The sequence below is a fragment of the Pithys albifrons genome, chromosome 10, assembly GCF_047495875.1.
Source record: "Pithys albifrons albifrons isolate INPA30051 chromosome 10, PitAlb_v1, whole genome shotgun sequence".
NCBI lineage: Eukaryota > Metazoa > Chordata > Aves > Passeriformes > Thamnophilidae > Pithys > Pithys albifrons.
The window spans coordinates 5,671,334-5,690,816 of record NC_092467.1 but is presented as its reverse complement, the minus strand read 5'-3'; the positions used below and the strand labels follow the sequence as shown (position 1 = coordinate 5,690,816).

The window sequence follows — 19,483 nt, the reverse complement described above, 5'->3', positions numbered from 1 at the left end:
TTCTGTGTTTTTCTCATTACTTGCTTCCTGTTTCTTGAAAGGAAAGACGTTGAAGCATCTCCCAGTTAGCTCAGCTACAGGCCCTGCACAGAAACGACTTTGGATTTGTATTCTGGTTAGGGAGATGACGTCTGCACTCCTGAAGGCTTTACATCACCAGACAACCTGCAGCAAAACGAGGCCAGACACTCTAAGTCTGTGTGTTTTGCTGTTAATTGCCACTGTACCTGTCTGGGAGTGAAGCACTTTTTCATCGCCTTCCAGACGAGTGTGTTGTTCCTGCTGTTCCTGGCAGGATCTGCTGTACATGTTTCATTATTTCTTGTGGTCACATTCTAATTTAAAGCTCATTGTCCCCAGCCATGCCTGAAACAGCTCTGCTGTTTTCTCCCTTGCAGCAAATAATGATTTCTATCCCTTAGATGTTCTTGTTTTGCAGCTTTTGTCTTGCCTGGAACAGAATTCCAATCAATCTCATCTTCCAAGTTAATTTTTAAGTCTCATTAGTGGTTATCTCTCATCTTCTCTTTGTATTTCCCTCCACTTTCAGGGGAGCTTGAAAACATTCTGAGAAATATGTAAGCATTAGTACCACTGTTTCATCCTTCTGGACTTAACATGCCCCCACTGACATTTCAACAAACCCACTTGATTAATGACCAAAAATCTCAGGTCTGTGGATCAGTTCTGGCAGCTGTTACATAATCATCCATGGGTACAGTCATCTTGGACAAAACCAGGCCTTACAGCAGTGCTGTAGCAGCTTTTAAAGGAACCTTTGGCTTTCCCAGGCAATACTAAAATATAAGGAAATACTCAGAATAATCAACCAAGATGTTTGACTTGAACAGAAAAGAAAACAGACGTGGCAGAAATGAGTTACAGAGACTTTCTAGAAACAAATTATGGTGATGTTCATAATGTATCCTTCATAATCAATAAAATGGTGTTCTGGGGTACTAACCAGTCCTGAAAGTGTTTGAAATTTGAGGGATAAAGGTGCTCTACGCTGGCTCTGGTGTCTTACTGTGGGAGCTGAGTGTTTTCCCTGTGTGTGAAAGAACTGTCTTTTCCTTGAATCAGTAGATCCTTTTGCAGTTCTGAAAGTTAAATTTCACTGTGTTTGCAGTGCTGTCTGTGTTTGAAAACAGTAATTTAAGGTATGTTGTGTCATTATAGGTACTATTAAGCTATATACAGTGTAGCATTTTCTAATAATAGTAATCCCAGCTATCTGGTTTTTTAGTTTATTTCAGTTTTTCATTACTTTTCTCTGTTTTGTGTGTCTTTAAAGTTGTCTGGAGTGCTGGTCTCTGTCTTATGCTGGTTTCTCTAGCTTTTCTTCCCTTCACAGCACTGTTCAAATGCCATGGCATTAAACTTCTCATATTTTTTTAAGGTACTGAAAACCAATGGTGACATGTTATTTTCAGAATGTCTTATCCTGCATATTTCATAGAAAAGATACATTTTTGCATTCTAATTAGAAATTACTCGATTGCACTGCATGTAATTGTGTGTGACAGCACCTGCTCTAGGAGAACTCTGTATTAAAAATATATGGATAAATCTCTCCCAAACCCCCAAACAAAACAGAACCTTGTGTTCCCTGTCTGTAAAATGGATTTCAAAGGCAAGTATGCTGCAGAGTGTCAAGGGGGGAATGGCAAACAAGTTAAAAATGATAAAGGATGGCTGTGCAGTGATTTAAGCAGAGTCTTTCTTTTATTTTTGCAGTAGTATTATTGACTCCACGGAGTATACCCAGCCCCCAGGCTTCAGTGGCAGTTCCCAGGTAAGATAATCCAGGTGTGTGTGCATGGCAGGGACAGGAGAGTGAATGTGGAGGTTGGGCAGTTGAGGGGCACCTTTATCCACCTCCAGGGTGCTGGTCAACCTGAGTCTTGGAAATGCTTCAACTGGTTGTATGGGCAGCTGCAGCTGTGGGAGAGATTGTGGGGGTAATGACATCCAAAGCTGACACTTCCATGGAAAAGGGGGTGTTGTTTGCTCTTCACCTCCCAAATGGGCAGCATTTGGGAAGGAAGGTAAATCCCTGCCCCTTTGCATTGAGATGAAACAAGCTGTGGATCAAGCTTGACTTTCACAGGATCACAGAATCAGTTGGGTTGGAAAAGATCTCCAAGATCATCAAGTCCAACCCTTGGTCCAACTCCAGTCCCTTTACCAGATCATGGCACTCAGTGCCACGGCCAAGCTCAGCTGGAAAACCTCCAGGGATGGGGAATCCACCCCCTCTCTGGGCAGCCCATTCCAATGCCTGAGCACTCTCTCTGCAAAGAAGTTTTTTCGGATCTCCAATTTCCCCTGGCAGAGCTTGAGCCCATCGTGCCCCCTTGTCCTATTGCTGAGTGCCTGGGAGAAGAGACCAACCCCCACCTGGCCAGAACTTCCCTTCAGGCAGTTCCAGACAGTGCTGAGGTCACCTCTGAGCCTCCTCTTCTCCAGGCTAAACACCCCCAGCTCCCTCAGCCTCTCCCCACAGCACTTGTGCTCCAGTCCCTTCTCCAGCCTCATTGCTCTTCTCTGGCCCCGCTCCAGCCCCTCAATCTCTTTCCTGAGCTGAGGGGCACAGAACTGAACACAACACTTTCAAAACAAGAAACACTCCAAACACGCAGCTGTTTTGTAGTTTGTCCTCATGAGGGCCTTACAAACTGCATTATACATTCATATAAAGGGTAAGAAGTTGCCTATACAGAGGAGCTGTTTGGCAGGCAGCCTCCAAGCTGTCTGGTCTGCAGGGCCTCCCGAATTCCAAGCAGCAGTGCTGTGGTCCTGCAGCTCAGAGGGATTCAGCTGGGCTGGAAAGGTGACACTGATACCCAGCTCACAGTTCAAAAAAGGTGAAACAGTTTGTATTTGGACAGATGGAGTGTTGGTCACACTCCAGCTGTTCCTTGGGTGCTCTCTGGTGCTGGTGGATCCCTGGGACACACTGGCATCAGACTGGTAAATTGGCAAGTAGAGGTGCTGTTGGGTCTTACTTGATGTAAAGAGAAAACACTTGAATTTTGGGCTGGTGAGCATATCCACGTGCATGCAGGTTTTTGTTTGCAGCTCTGTAACTAATTGGTAATTAGAAAATCCCATCCATCAGTCTGGGGGAAAATGGTTGTTGTGGTCTTGGGAGGATTTTGCTTGAACAAGTTGTTGTAGTTCTACCTCACTTGAGAGGGCAGGTGAAATGTGGATTTTATGTTCAGGACTCTGATGTGCTACAGTGTGTTTGTTCTCCACTGACACTACTTGTCTCAGTACTGCCTGTTTCAAAGACAAAATTAATAGCACAGCTCTCCTGCTGGAGAGCTCCCAAAACAAACAACCCAGACTTCCTAGTCATTCTGTATGACAGCCTTATTTGTGTGAGAATAATCATTTCTGTCCTTTAATGCAATTTCTTGTCCTCAAGAGTGCAAAATCTGTACTCCCTACTACAAATTTTCAAATTAAACTTTAATATATGTTTGGATGGGGAGTTGAAAGAGACCTCTTGAAGTTAAACACTTCCTTCAAATGTAGTCTAATTTCAGCAAGACTTTACTGTAAAAACTAGTTTTAAGAATATAAATTAAATTGTGCTTTTTTTCCCCTAATTGTCAGTCATGGTAAAAATCATAGACTGGGCACTGCTGGCAGTAAGAACTATCTAGAATGGACAGCACAGCTTGCTGTCTCAGTGTGATTACTTGGTGCATTGCTCACAAACATGTTGTTAAGGAAGAATTTACACACTACAAAGCTCCAGGACAGTTTTCTTTCAGTAGCTGAGCTCCAGGAGTGGGTAGTGGGCAAGTCACATAGGCCCTGGGGAATTCTGCAGTAGTATTTAATGGCAGTACCTTTTTTCTGCTAGAAATAAGGAGCTCATGTGTAGCTGTGAAGCTTTTTCACAGTTTGAGGACTCTTTAGAGCACCTAGTGGAGTTCAGACAGTAAAATCACTCCTGATAACAGAGCAATCCAAACCATAGTCCTCAACTAGGACAACTGTAGTAGTTTTAGCCACTGAATAAAAGTTGCCTGAGTATCTTTTCTATCTTTCCCTATTTTCCCTCCTGTTGCCCACTATTGCTTAGCAAGTAGCCAGGGAGCAGACTTGATAGAATCCGAATATTTGGTAAAATCTGAACATTTGGTAAAATGTGAGCAAATAGAACTGCTTAGCTGGGGATGGTCTGATGACAAGGGGTTAATGCAGATGGATTGGTTGGTTCCCAGCACAGCTGGGTCACCAAGTGCCAACCTGAGACCTGCTCCAAGAGGATCTTTGGAGACCCAGCAGGTAATGGCACAGCAGACACTTACCATGACTGATTACATCTCATTGTGAACTGGGCTTATCACAGAATCCCAGACTGTTCTGAGTTGGAAGGGACCCACAAGGATCATCGAGTTCAACTCTTAAGTCAATGGCCCACACAGGGGATTGAACCCATGACCTTGGCATTATTACAGCCAAGTTTTAACCAACTGAGCTGATCTCAGGGTCATCTGGCAGATCAGGCTTGGGCTTGGGTTGTGTCTCTCATCATGGCACAGGCAGCTTGTCTTCACTTGAGACTGAAGTGATTGTTCTTTGCTTCAAGTTGTCTTGAGCCCAGATCATTCCTGTTGTGCTGAGAGAGGCTGCAGCCACTCCAGGCTGGAGCACAAAAATTATAGGAAGAGGCTAAAAAACTTTTCTGTTAAGCATTTCTTTGAGCTGTGAAATTTTAGAAAATTGTTCTTAAAAGGTATTGATGTAGGAGCACTTGCTGTGTGCTGAGACTGGGGTTGCTTTTGAGGTGACACAAACTGTGCAGGCCATCGGTGCTGTCACACTGAGTCACAGTGACAGTGTGTGGTATCGGGAGGTTTCACTGCTTGGGGTTTGCTTTTCCCTCAAAGTGTTGGATTGCTGTTCATACAGGTACAAAATAAAACGTGAGTGGGCTGTGCCCTTAATCTGCTGAGTGGCTCTAATGAGGACAGCCCCTTCTCCTGCATGGACTGAGGGGGAGTTGTACATGGAGTGGGTTTTACTGCCATGGAATGGCGTTATGGGCCTTGTATGTGCTCAGGGACGTTGTTCATTAGGGAGCTTAGTGGTTCTTAAATCTCGTGAAGTTCAGCTTTGAGGATGTGATAGGCCAGACTGCTTAAACAGAAACTAAACCAAGGGGCTCTTTGTGCTTCTCATGTAGTAGAGGAATTCATTCTTTTTCCTTACTTGTGATTAAAATGGTGAGCTCTGCATTTTCAGGTTTTGCTCCAGGAGGAAAGTTTCCTTATGTAGTTTAAATCCTTTGCTTCTGCCTCTCGCTGTTTCTGCTTGGGTAGGTTGGGAAATGGCTTAATGATGAGTTTCATGGGCTTCTTTTCAATTAACCTTTGAACTTCATGCTGTCTTCTCCTTCTCTCTTTATTTGCTTAGCTTTACAGCGAGTTACTGAGTTGCTTCAAAAGAAATAATTCAGTAACTAACTCATTAAAATAAACACCTCCTTCTCTCTTAATGAGCTGACTGCCAGGGATCTGGGGAGTATTTGTGGTGCAGTCTGTTTGACTTGTGAAGCTGGAAGATGGCCTCTGCTGTCTATCTGCAGAAATGCAAGACAGGACTCCTCAGGGCCTGGGGCTGCCTGTCCTGTGTGTGAGGCTCAATTTTGCAAAGGTTCAGGAAACAAAAGCTGTCTAAAAAGCAGCTTTTTTGGTTAATTTATTTGGTGCATCACAGGACTCTTGGAATAACTGCTGACAGCGGCAAGGTTCTTAATTTATTTTTATTTTAAACTTCTAACCCGTTGCATAGAGTGTATAATTGTTTAGAATTGGGTAAAATCTGTTGAAATGGAACCCAGGCCTGGCTCCCCCTTTCTGAAGTGTTCTCCCCTCTCCACTCAGACCAAGAAGCAGCCGTGGTACAACAGCACTCTCGCCTCGCGACGCAAGCGCCTCACGGCTCACTTCGAGGACCTGGAGCAGTGCTATTTCTCCACCAGGATGACTCGTGTCTCAGGTGAGTTCCTCTGGCATGGTGTCCCCCCTCTGCCATCAGTTATCTCAGAAAAGCCTTGCTTTGGAGAGAACAGCTGTCCTGTCCTGGCATGGGAGTGTGGCTGCACATATTTGTGTGTTGCTCAGATCACCCCATTTTGCTATTGATGCCGTGAGAGACCCCAGCAAAGCAGGACTCTGAGCCAAGTTAATGTGGGATAAGATAAAAAGTGAAATTCCTTTAATATCAGGCCTAGGGCCTTTAGGAATACAGGATGGCATCCACCTCAAACACTGGTTTCTGTGGTTTTTATAATAATGTCCACCCAATCTCCAGTTCACACATCTCTCGGTCCGGCCCCGTCCTGCCCCTGGTCCCACCCTTGTTCCACCCCCTTAGGATATGAGTCTGGGGTCGGTGAGACCCTGTCCTCATAATTCCTCTTCCTCAGCACACAAGGGGCTCTTGGAGCTTTTCCAGTGTTCTTAGACTCAAGGTTGTTGGCTCATGTTTATATGTCTCTTCTGCAGGCCTTCTGATATGCTCCAGCTCTTTACCTTGAAGAGAGTCTAAACAGCTAAAAGAATTTGAGCTACTGATCTGTGCTAGGGGTTAGATACATAAACATTGAACTTAAGCTGCTAGAAATATTAGCACACTAAATCCACATTTTACTACAGTTACAAGTACTTCTAAAATATATAAAAATGAAGAAATCAAAACCCCCATAGGCATCACTATTCTTGACCAACCTTTGAAGTTGCTAAATTTGGCAAACTTAATCCTGTCACTTTGGAGGGGCACATGTATTTGCTTTGCAATCCTGTACTGTGAAGGGCAAACCCCACAATAAATAATTCTCTGGTGCTCATTCTAAAGATGCAAATGCCTGAAAGCAGCGATTGGGTTGGGTTGTCTTTGCAGAGATGTGGTATAAACCCAGTAGTTAAAAACATTGTTATTGAAATGCTGCAGTGGTGTAAACATGAAGTGATGAATTCTCCTGTATTTAGCATGCAATAGGACACTTGGAGGTTATCCTTTATGTTGTCTAGATTGAGCCTTGGCTAACAAATGGCTTGAAGTATGGAATCTGAGTGTGCAGCAGTGCTGTGGTCCCGTGGGGCACACCTTGGATTTAAGGCTTGTTTTGTAGAATTAGCAGCTGTTTTCAAAATTGCCTGGATTGCCTCATTCATAATTGAGTAGCAGTGTGACAGCAGCAGGAGTAATTGTTACCCACTGGATGGATGGTTCTTAATTACATGACAAGATTCTGAAGATTTTAAGAAACGAGAGGGTCAAATGAGTATGTCTTGAGGGCGAGGAGGGTTGTTCTGCAGCCCCTCTGGGGAAGAAACCAGCTTGGGGAAGAAAGTTTCAGGCAATGGACTGTGGCAGGCAGGAGATTTGCAGCACCAGGCTGTGAGCTGCAGCCCATATCGAGTGTGACAGACTGCAGGGAGAGCAGCCAGCCCTCAGGGGGTGGGAGAAACCTCCTGGGGACAAGAGGGACCCAGGCAGAGGTTGCTGCAGCAAGAGATCTTTGTGTGTGACCTTGGAAGCCAAGGACCAACCTCCCAGGACACAGATCAGCAGGAGAGCTGGGGCAGAAACCCCTGCCTTTTAGTTCTCCATGAAGTTAGTTGAAGCTTTACCCTGGTAAAGTAAATAAATAAAAAATAATTTTAAAAAATTAATTCACAAATGGCTTTATGTTTGTAGACTGAAGTGTGTCTTAGGGGAGCTCACTCTTAGAAATGTCTACATCTTCTACCTGCTTCAGGGCAGTGACTGACTCAGCTCTCATCATGCACAGCACAATGATTTTAACAGGGAATGAGGCACATTGAGGGGTTGCCTCAGTAGCTGGAATATTGGAAGAGCCCACTGTGTGTGTCCAGGCAGTTCCCTGGGAAGTGCCAGCAGGTGCTTTGCAGGATGCAGCTCTCCACAGATCACACTGAGATGTTTTCATGCAGTGCTATCTTGGTGATGCATAAATGTGTTTGTGTAAAAATAATGCTTATTAACCAAGGATGACAAATGGGGCTCTTCCCAGCATTCCCTTGTAGAGGACATCTTTCTTCATAATTGGAACTATAAATATGAATGCAGTGAAGCTGCTTTTTTGTATTCATCTGTGTCAGCTGCACCAAGAGCAGGGGATTTGCAAGTGCAGGTTTTCTCCTAAATAAGGGATAACCTATGATACTTGATTAAGTTTTCCTCTCTTAAATCATTCCTGCGTTTTGACACATTTTAAATAGGATTTAATGTGGATTTGAAGCTTTTTGCCAGCAGTGCCTCTGACTGTTGCAGTAGGAGTGGAGACATAATATAACTGTAATTATCAAATGGCCTTGCACTTTGACAGGGAAAATGTCTTGAGAAATAACAGTCGGTTTTGCAGGCACAGATAAAGGATAAATTATAGGAGGGCTGTGTGCTTGATCTCTGAATGAGGGAAATGGAAGGGTAGCAGCTATTTGTCCCTATCAGAGTGTCAAATGAGACAACAGTCTTTGAAAAACTCTGACTGATGTTTATGTGCTGCTTCTCAAGCTGTTTCCTGTAGTGGTCAGGTGCTGATGATTTTAATTTGGAGCATTTTGTTGATGTTGCCCTTTTTGATCCATCTGACATGGGTAATGTATATGCTAGTACCCTTAAACATGCTAATTGCTAACCTTCAATGTTCCTTTATATCATCAAACAGCATAAAAGGGACACTTTAAAATGCCTTGCAAGCCTAGAGATAATAATTTCTGATGGCAAGAAATTACCAGGGTGCAGAAACTGATTATTCTCTCTGTGTTTTCCCACAAGAAATCACAGCTGGGTTTTGCTTTTATAGATCAACCTCTTCCTTTTTTCACCCCAGTATTTCCAAACCTTTTTAATAAGTGGATGTTGTCATTTCCTTATGCTGAGATAAGGACAGCTTAGCTGGTAGGGGGAATTTGATTTGAGTTGTGTGTGTGGTTTCTGTGCTGCTGCTGGAGACAAGGAGTGCAGTACCTGCAAACCAGCAGTGCAGTTCCCCTCAAAAGCACTGGTGCAAAAAGATAAAGTGAAGGTGGGAGCATTAGAGGAGGTGGAAGAGAATTGCAGCAGATTTGGGAGGGTTACTACAAGGCCTGAAGGCTCTGCCTGATGTTTGGCTGCAAATCCATGATTGCATTGGGAACCCAGACTTGCTTGTGCAAGTCACTGTAAATTAGGAATTTTTCCTTATTCACAAAATACTAAAATTCAAAATAGTTTAAATAAAATTATGGTCCTACCAGGAAAAGTTGGGACTTCTGAGAATTCAGGGAATGACTTTCAACTATCTACACTGCAATTTACTTTTAACTTTTGTAGTAAACTGTTCCATTTCCCACAGAATATTTATCATCATTATTCAAGCTGGCTCAATTTCACCTTGTATACTGAAGGTCATAATTTTCACAAAACTTCTAGTACAGGAGCCTTCTGTTTCATGCTTGTCTTCTTTCTCCAGCCCTGAAACAATCCCCCCTTAGCTCTATTGTTTTTGGAATAACAAGACAAGTATTTTTTTACTAAAAGTATTTTGAATGTAACTGACACCAAATGCAGACATATTGTAACAGAACAGGGAGGGGAATGTGCTTTCACCTCCACAGAGAGTTAGATGTGTCCTTTCCAGTGCTTTTTGTTATGCTTAAAGGTTTTCTGTTAATAATCTATGGCCTATGGGCTCTGAATGTGAATAAAATAAATGAGCTTACCAGGAAAAAGGTGTGTTTGATTTTTAGGCAGATTCTCAGCACGGTAGGTTCACCCAGCATTGAATCTGTGCTCTGAAAAATCATCCTGCCTTTAGGGAATGCTGGAGGTGAGAGAGAGCCTGGTTTTGACCATGAATCCTCCCCAAATAACAAGCAGAGGCAGTACCATCACATAAATCATAGAATGGTTTGGGTTGGAAAAGACCTCCGAGATCATCAAGTCCAACTCTTGGTCCAACTCCAGTCCCTTTACCAGATCATGGCACTCAGTGCCACGGCCAAGCTCAGTTGAAAAACCTCCAGGGATGGGGAATCCACCCCCTCTCTGGGCAGCCCATTCCAATGCCTGAGCACTCTCTCTGCAAAGAAGTTTTTGCTGCTCTCCAACTTCAATTTCCCCTGGCAGAGCTTGAGCCCATCGTGCCCCCTTGTCCTATTGCTGAGTGCCTGGGAGAAGAGACCAACCCCCACCTGGCCAGAACTTCCCTTCAGGTATATCTTGATGGGGTTTTTTGTTTAATTACTGTTGAGTTGATCTTCCTCTGTTTCTGCCCTCCCCTGTGCTGCTGCCCCTCCCTAGATGACAGCAGGACCACCAGCCAGCTGGATGAGTTTCAGGAGTGTCTGTCCAAGTTCACACGCTACAATTCTGTGCGGCCCCTGGCAACGCTGTCCTACGCCAGTGACCTCTACAATGGCTCCAGCATAGTGTCCAGGTAAGGCTCGCTGTGCTGCTGGGGACACACCTCCTGTGGGTACAGCCTGGGAGGCTGCAAGGGAATAACCCACATTATATCACAGAATCACAGACTACTCTGAGTTGGAAGGGACCCACAAGGGTCATTGAGTCCAACTCTCAAGTCAGTGGCCCACACAGGGGATTGAACCCATGACCTTGGCATTATTACAACCAAGTTTTAACCAACTGAGCTGATCTCAGGGTTAAACCACTTGTGATGTACACTTATGCCACACTTGACCTCTGCTTCCCAAAAATAGCTTTGTGAATGTGTGATCCTGTGTGGAATAATTCTGTGGTAATCACTGATCTGGGAAGGCACTCAGGTACCTCAGTGGTACCTTTTTGTCCTGTTTGTGTTGGTCAAGACCAAATCCAGAACCTTTGAGGTAGCAGTGAGTATCAGCAGCTGTTGTGCAAAGCCTCTTGTAGGCTCAGTCCTCTTTGTGTTACAAGAGTTTTAGCATTTTAAAAACCATCAGTCTTGCTTGATAAATTTAAGAATCTGTGGTGTGTTTGCATTTTATTGGTAGATCCAGTCATAATGGGAAATAATAAAAAGCTGAGTTGTTTTTTACTGCAATTGCTTGAAATTTTGGGCATTGGCAGCTCTGTTTACAGTGTTAAACCCTGGTGAGGGGGTGGTTGTGGTAAAGCCAATGCAACAGCTCCTTTCCTGCCAACAACAGCTCCCTGTCCCCTCTGTGTGGAGTGTTTGTGTTGTGTGTGCTGCTGCTGAAGCTCCTCTGAGCCTCCTGTGGGCTGGTTTGGACACTAAACTGAGCAAATGCTATTGACTGTCTTTCAACAGAATTAGTTTCTTCTAGTTCAGCTCATGAACCAGCTCCCTTAGGGATCAGGCTTAAGAGAGCACATGGAGAGGCTGTGACTTGCCAACAGCCCTCAATTTAAACTGCTTTCCCCCCTCCCATGGGGGATTTGCTTAGTTTGGAGGAGCTTGTTTTGGAGCTCCTTGTGGTGGAAAGAACGATGGAATGTGTTAACTGGGAAGCCTCTTTTGCATTGGCATATGTGCAGGACACATCAGCTTCTTAAAGGCATCTTTCACTAATTTGTGCCTGTTCTCAGTAATGTTTTGAGGCAGAGAAGTAGTACCCTTGTTTTGTACATGGGGACGTCCAAAGAGACCACACCTGAGGTCTTGAACAAAGAATTACATTGACAAGATAAATTAAAGTTGGCTTTTCTGAGCCTTGATCTAGTGTCTTATGAAGGGGCCACTTGGGTATCATAGAATGGATTGGGTTGGAAAAGACCTCCAAAATCATCAAGTCCAACCCTTGGTCCAACTCCAGTCCCTTTACCAGATCATGGCACTCAGTGCCACGGCCAAGCTCAGTTGAAAAACCTCCAGGGATGGGGAATCCACCCCCTCTCTGGGCAGCCCATTCCAATGCCTGAGCACTCTCTCTGCAAAGAAGTTTTTTCTGCTCTCCAACTTCAATTTCCCCTGGCAGAGCTTGAGCCCATCGTGCCCCCTTGTCCTATTGCTGAGTGCCTGGGAGAAGAGACCAACCCCCACCTGGCCAGAACTTCCCTTCAGGCAGTTCCAGACAGTGCTGAGGTCACCTCTGAGCCTCCTCTTCTCCAGGCTAAACACCCCCAGCTCCCTCAGCCTCTCCCCACAGCACTTGTGCTCCAGTCCCTTCTCCAGCCTCGTTGCTCTTCTCTGGCCCCGCTCCAGCCCCTCAATCTCTTGCCTCAACTGAGGGGCCCAGAACTGAACACAACACTCAGAGTGTGACAGAAGAGCTTGAATATTTGTTGGAAGACCCCGTGAAATGTGCGCTATATGAAGAATTAGAGGCATGTGTAGCACAGAATACACGTTTTGTTTAAAGCAGCATCGATTCCTCACCTCCTGCAATATGTAGCAGGAATGTCTAATGTCCGACTGCACCAGAGAGGTCAGAGCACAATAATCAGGGATCTGACGTGTATTTAACCTGCACTGATTGGGTTCACATTTGCTGCAATGAAATGCAGATGGGAATCTCACTGCAACACAAACTTCCTCGGCTCCCAACTCCAGCACTCATTGGATTCTGCTCCGTTGCCCTTTCTTCTCCTTGACATTCTGCAAGAGAAGCATTTTTGTGGTATTTGGTTAGAAAATGCTGGAAGGGCACTAAATCATGCTCCTGTTTTGAAGGCATTCTAATTCCTGGGTGAAATATATGTTTGAAAAGTATGTGTTCCTCTCAAAATGAAGATACTGTGAGCCCTATCTCCAAGCCAGCCTTGGAATCTGTAGTTAGGTGCATTTCACTGAAAAATAACTTAGTTTTCAACTCAGTGTTCTCCCTTGATGGTGCTTTTTGTTTATCAAAGCATTTGAGAAATTTTTAGGGGTTTTAGCATGTGGGCTGAGTAACTGTTCACATCTGAGCGTGGCCTCGAGTGCTTTGCTAAAGCAGCACTGCTGGATGTGCTGCTGCTCTTACTCTGTTTGGCTTCTGGCTATTCAAACACCTCCTGTAAAGTCATCATTTGGCAGTCAAGAGTTTACACTTAGTCTGTGTTGACCAACACACTCCTGTGTTCATCATTGTTCTTCATCCAAATTAATAGCCCCAAGTTCAGAGAGTCTGTGACACTAAATGAGGTGTGTGTGTCTTGGCAAGGGCAGCTTAAGATAATAAGAGCAGCTTTTAGGTACTCACAAACGAGCCAAACTAATTAAGGCATTTAAAAAGTGAAATATGCATATAAAGTGCTCTGAGAAGTTTCATTTATTCTGCTGTACTGCCTTTTAAAGGTGTTCTGGGAGTGCAGTAGGAAACACTGATGAAAGTACAGGAGGGAAGGCTTTTGCTGCTTGCAGCTGTTGCTGTTCAGACAAATGGATTTAAATACAGAATTTTCAGACAAATGGATTAAATGCAGAATAAATGCAAGTCCACTATGTAAGTAATCTTAGCCATTTTTAGGAAGTATTTTAAAGGGATATTTTGAGTATACTCAAGAATAGAAGTAGAATTGACTGGAAGATAAACTTCCTTGCACTTTTTTTTTAAATAAGCTACTGTTACAAATGGACAGAACAGAAGAGTGTTTTGTTTGATTGCTTTAACCCTACCTGAAGTTCACACTCTGGACTCCAAAAGATCTGCTGGCTTAAAGAGCTTTTGAAGATGTACTAGCTTTAAATTCATGAAGGAGGAAGGTGGAAATGTTCCTTACCTGCAAAACCTTGAAGTTTAGAAGGCAAATAAAACTGGGGTTATGGTAACAGGGTGAAAAGTAGAATTAAAGACAGGCTGAAAAAGCCCTGAGACAGCACTTGCCTGAGCTCCCTGCACATGAGTGTCTGGACTATGCAATACTATAAAAAATCTGGGGAAAGCTCCTTGCCTTTTGGGACAAGGGGAGGATGTTCAGGGAAAGCACATTCAAGGCTTTGTGACTGCAGGTGGCTCAGTCCTCCTGTACCATCAAGGGCCCTTCCAGCATGTTTGCAATATGAACATGTACCTCAGTGTGCTAAATGACTTTTTAATACACTCACTTCTATTAAGGACAAAGTATTTACATGGTTTTCACAAGTATATTAAGTTTTGTTAGAATAGAGCCAAGAAATAAATTTTCCATTTATTATGCCCCCAGACAGAGCAGTTGTCAGAGCTCAACTTCCCTTCTCTCTGCTGGCAGTGGCAGTAAATGTAAAGGCTTTCTTCTAAAGATGAGTCTGTAAACTGCTGTGTTAGCATTACAATGATTTATGGAGAAAATTGCTTTACCACTGTCAGAGCCCTTCAGAGAATAATGTGACAGTCTTTCATATTTGAGAAAAAAAAGGACAGAAAAATGAGAGAAATGCACTACAGCAAGATGTCTCTTGGAAACCTGGGGATGAGGGAGCTGGTTGTCCCTGCCCTGGGGTTCCCAGCTCTGGTGGGAACATGAGTGTGTCTTTATTTTAAATTCTTCTGGATTAGCTTACCGTTTCTCTGAAAGATCCTAAAATGACATCCAAAGGGGTTGGATAGACAACCATAAATGTATTTATCTAAAAGCACAGTGAGTTACAGAGAGGAAAATAACTCGTGTTTTTGGCTGCTAAAATCATATTCAACTCATCTGTTGAATCCTGACCCAGTGTTCAAAAACTGGATTTTACCTGTGGTGTGCCTTATTTCATCACTTGCTGATGATTCCATTGCTTCTAAGTAATGAACAAGATGTAAAGAGGTTTCTCTGCTCATCCAAACAGTGCAATTAAGTCTGTTCCAAGATTGCATTTTTGTTTGTGTTGACCCTTTCAGTAACATGACCTGAAATCCTTTCTTCAAAGAGGGGCTTAAAAGAAAAAATCCATTAGGAGAGAGTTTTTCATGTATTCATGGAACCACTCTCTTTTTCTGTTCCCCTTTTTACTTTGGACTACCATTACTTGTCCATATAAATTCTCAGATCCAGACTTTAACAAGATACCTCTTAGTTCTGTGTCCACCATAAAACACCCCCTTTTTCCTTTTTTTGAATTTTTGTCACTGCTTGGGCTGGCTAGGATTAGATGAGCCATTTTATTAAGTTTGTGACCAGCAATGCTGCTGTCCTGGTGGTAAAGATAAATGAATGCAATAGAAGTGGGTTTATCCTTCACAGGATTATGTTTCTGAGAGCAGGAGATGCTGCTCCATGTGAAATGAGGAGGGCTGGATTTTTCTTATAGCCTGTTAAATAAATCATTTTTTAAATGGACTCTTATTTACAAGTGGCAGCTCAAAACTGTGGAGGGATCTGTAGTATTTGAACTGTTCACACAAGGAGAAGGAAGAGAGAAATGCTTGGATAGACTTAAACTGCAGAATGGCCAAGGAAATTTCAAGAATAATTCCCTGAACCTACTTAAAGTTTGTGCTTCTCCTGAGTTTCTCTTACCTTACTTCATCTGAGGGTTTGGCCTGTAGACCAGAGACTGAGGCTGAAATGGGATTTTTCTTTAATTATAGTTGAGTGAAATGCAGAGCCTTTCCCTTACTTGCCCATCTTTTCCTCTGGAGTGCAGAACTGGTGCATTTCCCAGTGCTGCATAATTGTGGTCTGTGTCCCTTGAGCAGAAGCTGAATCACAGAATGGATTGGGTTGGAAAAGTCCTCCAAGATCATCAAGTCCAACCCTTGGTCCAACTCCAGTCCCTTTACCAGATCATGGCACTCAGTGCCACGGGCAAGCTCAGCTGAAAAACCTCCAGGGATGGGGAATCCACCCCCTCTCTGGGCAGCCCATTCCAATGCCTGAGCACTCTCTCTGTAAAGAAGTTTTTTCTGCTCTCCAACTTCAATTTCCCCTGGCAGAGCTTGAGCCCATCGTGCCCCCTTGTCCTATTGCTGAGTGCCTGGGAGAAGAGACCAACCCCCACCTGGCCAGAACTTCCCTTCAGGCAGTTCCAGACAGTGCTGAGGTCACCTCTGAGCCTCCTCTTCTCCAGGCTAAACACCCCCAGCTCCCTCAGCCTCTCCCCACAGCACTTGTGCTCCAGTCCCTTCTCCAGCCTCGTTGCTCTTCTCTGGGCCCGCTCCAGCCCCTCAATCTCTTTCCTCAACTGAGGGGCCCAGAACTGAACACAACACTCAAGGTGTGGCCTCCCCAGTGCAGAGTACAGAGGAAGGGTCACTGCCCTGGGCCTGCTGGCCATGCTAGTTTTCATGTACCCAGCAGAGGGGTTATGCAGGTGTCAGTTCTGATCTCCAAACTCAGAGTTCAGGGACACTCTGTCCTGTAACCTGGCCCTCCAAGTCCCCAGGACAGGCTGCTGGTACTAGAGGGGCCTGTGACACCAGAAAAGAGCCATATTTGCTCTTGACCCAAAAAATAAACCTTCTGCTGACCATGGTGATGCTGCACAGACAAGTTTATTCTTCCATCAACCTAAGGGCTAAAACTTAAATAACTTGAAATTGGGAAGTTAATGAATGGGAGTTGCATGGCCACCAGAGGGACCTCATTTTTTTTTCCTACTAATTTCAGACTATTTGATAGCAGGAAGATCTTTTTCTCATTAAACTCTATTAGTACTTCAAGCCTGTCTCCATCTGCAGATAATTAGATGAGAGTTTTTAGCTGGATTTCAACTTTATGAATTTTTATAAATGGTCTACTGAAAGTATTGAGCAGTCTTTGGAGGAATTGGGGAATTGGCTTTTAAACAATGTTTTAAATAGTGATTGCACTTCAGGATTTTAATTTTTTATCTATCTTGAAGACAGACACTTTGTGCAGTTTACCTAAACAGTTTCCATTTCTTGGCCAGTGTCTTGTGGCAGTGCCTGGGGCAGTCCAGCTTTGGAGTGGGATTCCCAAAGAGTGGAAGCTCCATCCTCAGAGTTACTCATGAACAGGCTGGGGAAAGCCCTGAACAACCTGCTCTGACCAAAGAGCTGCCCCTGTTCTGAGCAACATGCTGGACTAGAGGCCTCAGAGTCTTGTGGGCTCTTCTTGTGATAAAGGTACATGATCAGATACTTTGAAATTTAACATTTTGTCATCATTTTGTACTGAACATCTTCCTCTGTCCTTAGTTTTTAAGGAGGAGGAATTTGAGGAGAAACTCCTTACATGGCTTTGACAGTGCAAAGGGTATTTTACTTCTTAAAAAATTTGGGATCCCTCCTTACAATTTCTACAGGATTGTGTTTATGAGGTTTGAGGCTGGTCTTTTATCACAGAATCAACTGGGTTGGAAAAGACCTCCAAGATCATCAAGTCCAACCCTTGGTCCAACTCCAGTCCCTTTACCACATCATGGCACTCAGGGCCACGGCCAAGCTCAGTTGAAAAACCTCCAGGGATGGGGAATCCACCCCCTCTCTGGGCAGCCCATTCCAATGCCTGAGCACTCTCTCTGCAAAGAAGTTTTTCTGCTCTCCAACTTCAATTTCCCCTGGCAGAGCTTGAGCCCATCGTGCCCCCTTGTCCTATTGCTGAGTGCCTGGGAGAAGAGACCAACCCCCACCTGGCCAGAACTTCCCTTCAGGCAGTTCCAGACAGTGCTGAGGTCACCTCTGAGCCTCCTCTTCTCCAGGCTGAACACCCCCAGCTCCCTCAGCCTCTCCCCACAGCACTTGTGCTCCAGTCCCTTCTCCAGCCTCGTTGCTCTTCTGCAGAGTCTTGGCCCCAGGAAATGCCAGCCCTGCAAACTGTGCTCTCCCAGCACCTTCTGCACAGAATTCCCGCCAACAGGGTCTGTACAGGCAAAGATGGATTTCTCTTAATCCCCCCCAGTTTTATAGCTTTCATTTGACATTGAGTGTTGATACAGTGAATTCTTGTTTATGCTTGAAGACACAAGCCTGTTATTAAAAGAAAATGGATTTCTGTAGGTTATTACAGTATTCTTTTAATTTTCTAGCTATATTTGTTGGAAAAGCCTGAATTTGCTGGCAGCTAATGATCTGGAAAGCATTAGCATGCCTTTGGATTTTTTTCTTTGTTCCTTCCATGCTAACTAGGGAAGTTAGTCTGTTAAATGGTAGCTAGTAAAAAAAAACATAATAAGGTAGTGTGTTAAAACATGCAAAGATGTATGGTGTGGGCTTAAATGCTTGTGAGAATAAACCTTCCAAGCAGCTCAGCCTGGAGAAGAGGCTTGAGCTCATGATTATTAATATAATATCATTTATATTAATAAATACAGTCTCTAAGTCATGTTTGGGATTTATGTGCTGCACAGTTTTTTTGTTGAATAAGGCAATAAATAACATAGAATAAGTTATGAAGTGGTGCTTGTGTTTCCACAGGATTATATACAAGTGTGTGCATACATTTGTGCAAGTGAAGATGGAAGGCAGACTTTCTCTGTAGAAGCCTGAAATTAAGGTTATACATAAACTATTCTTTAGAAAAAATAAAGGTGCTTATGGATAACATTCTAAATACTGATGAAATAAGATTCAAAATGCCAACAAAACAATCCTGAAACAGATTTGTCAGTTGGATGAAAAATGCTTCAAATGATGTTTTAACCTCATTTCTGTCATTACCAGGCAAGCAGGACCATCCCAGTAAAGTTCCATTCTTTGGCTCCTTGGAAAGGCTCATCTGTGGCATATGAGCTCAATATTTAGAAAAGCTGAGTTGTGGTGCCTGTTGGATTCAGATGAGGGACCTAAAGAGGTTACTGTCTCCAACTGTCCCTCCTGGTGCTCTGGAGGGTGTCTGGCACAAGAGCTGATGGCAGTGGCAGGTGAATTTGGAGGCTTGGCGTGCTGGTTTGTCCTGTGAAATGGGACCTCTGGCAGTGTGGGCAGCTGGAGACAAATGTCTTCAGTTGCTGTTGTGGAGTCATGGAGGAATCATGATTTGGAGCTTATGGACAGAGTGCTTTTGTTTACAGATCTAGTACTGGTGGAGGTCCCAATCTCAGATCTGTTCATTCCGCTGCTTCTTCAGCTCTATTGGTGGTTGCCATGCCCAATCTTTCAGAAACAAAAACATTGTTGGTGTAGCAATAAATGTGGTGGTTTGCAAACAAGCTTTCAAACTTTGAATGCCCTTAAATTTAGAAGGTGCTTCAGTATTTGTCACAACTCATCAAGTTCCTTCCTACTTAGTGGTGTAATCCTGATAGAATCATAGAATGGATTGGGTTGGAAAAGATCTCCGAGATCATCAAGTCCAACCCTGGGTCCAACTCCAGTCCCTTTACCAGATCATGGCACTCAGTGCCACGGCCAATCTCAGTTGAAAAACCTCCAGGGATGGGGAATCCACCCCCTCTCTGGGCAGCCCATTCCAATGCCTGAGCACTCTCTCAGCAAAAAAGTTTTTTCTGCTCTCCAACTTCAATTTCCCCTGGCAGAGCTTGAGCCCATCGTGCCCCCTTGTCCTATTGCTGAGTGCCTGGGAGAAGAGACCAACCCCCACCTGGCCAGAACTTCCCTTCAGGCAGTTCCAGACAGTGCTGAGGTCACCTCTGAGCCTCCTCTTCTCCAGGCTGAACACCCCCAGCTCCCTCAGCCTCTCC

At 44.1% G+C, this 19,483-nt stretch overlaps 1 protein-coding gene across 3 annotated transcripts in view; it reads left to right on the top strand.

Annotated features, from left to right (window-relative positions):
- COP1 (COP1 E3 ubiquitin ligase) overlaps positions 1–19,483 on the top strand; it is a 141,844-nt gene that overhangs the window by 31,799 nt on the left and 90,562 nt on the right. For all 3 annotated transcript variants that reach the window (XM_071564761.1, XM_071564762.1, XM_071564760.1), the window contains exons 9-11: positions 1,738–1,795; positions 5,907–6,021; positions 10,336–10,471. In XM_071564761.1, the coding sequence (XP_071420862.1) occupies positions 1,738–1,795; positions 5,907–6,021; positions 10,336–10,471 (309 nt within the window). The remainder of the gene's footprint in view (positions 1–1,737; positions 1,796–5,906; positions 6,022–10,335; positions 10,472–19,483) is intronic.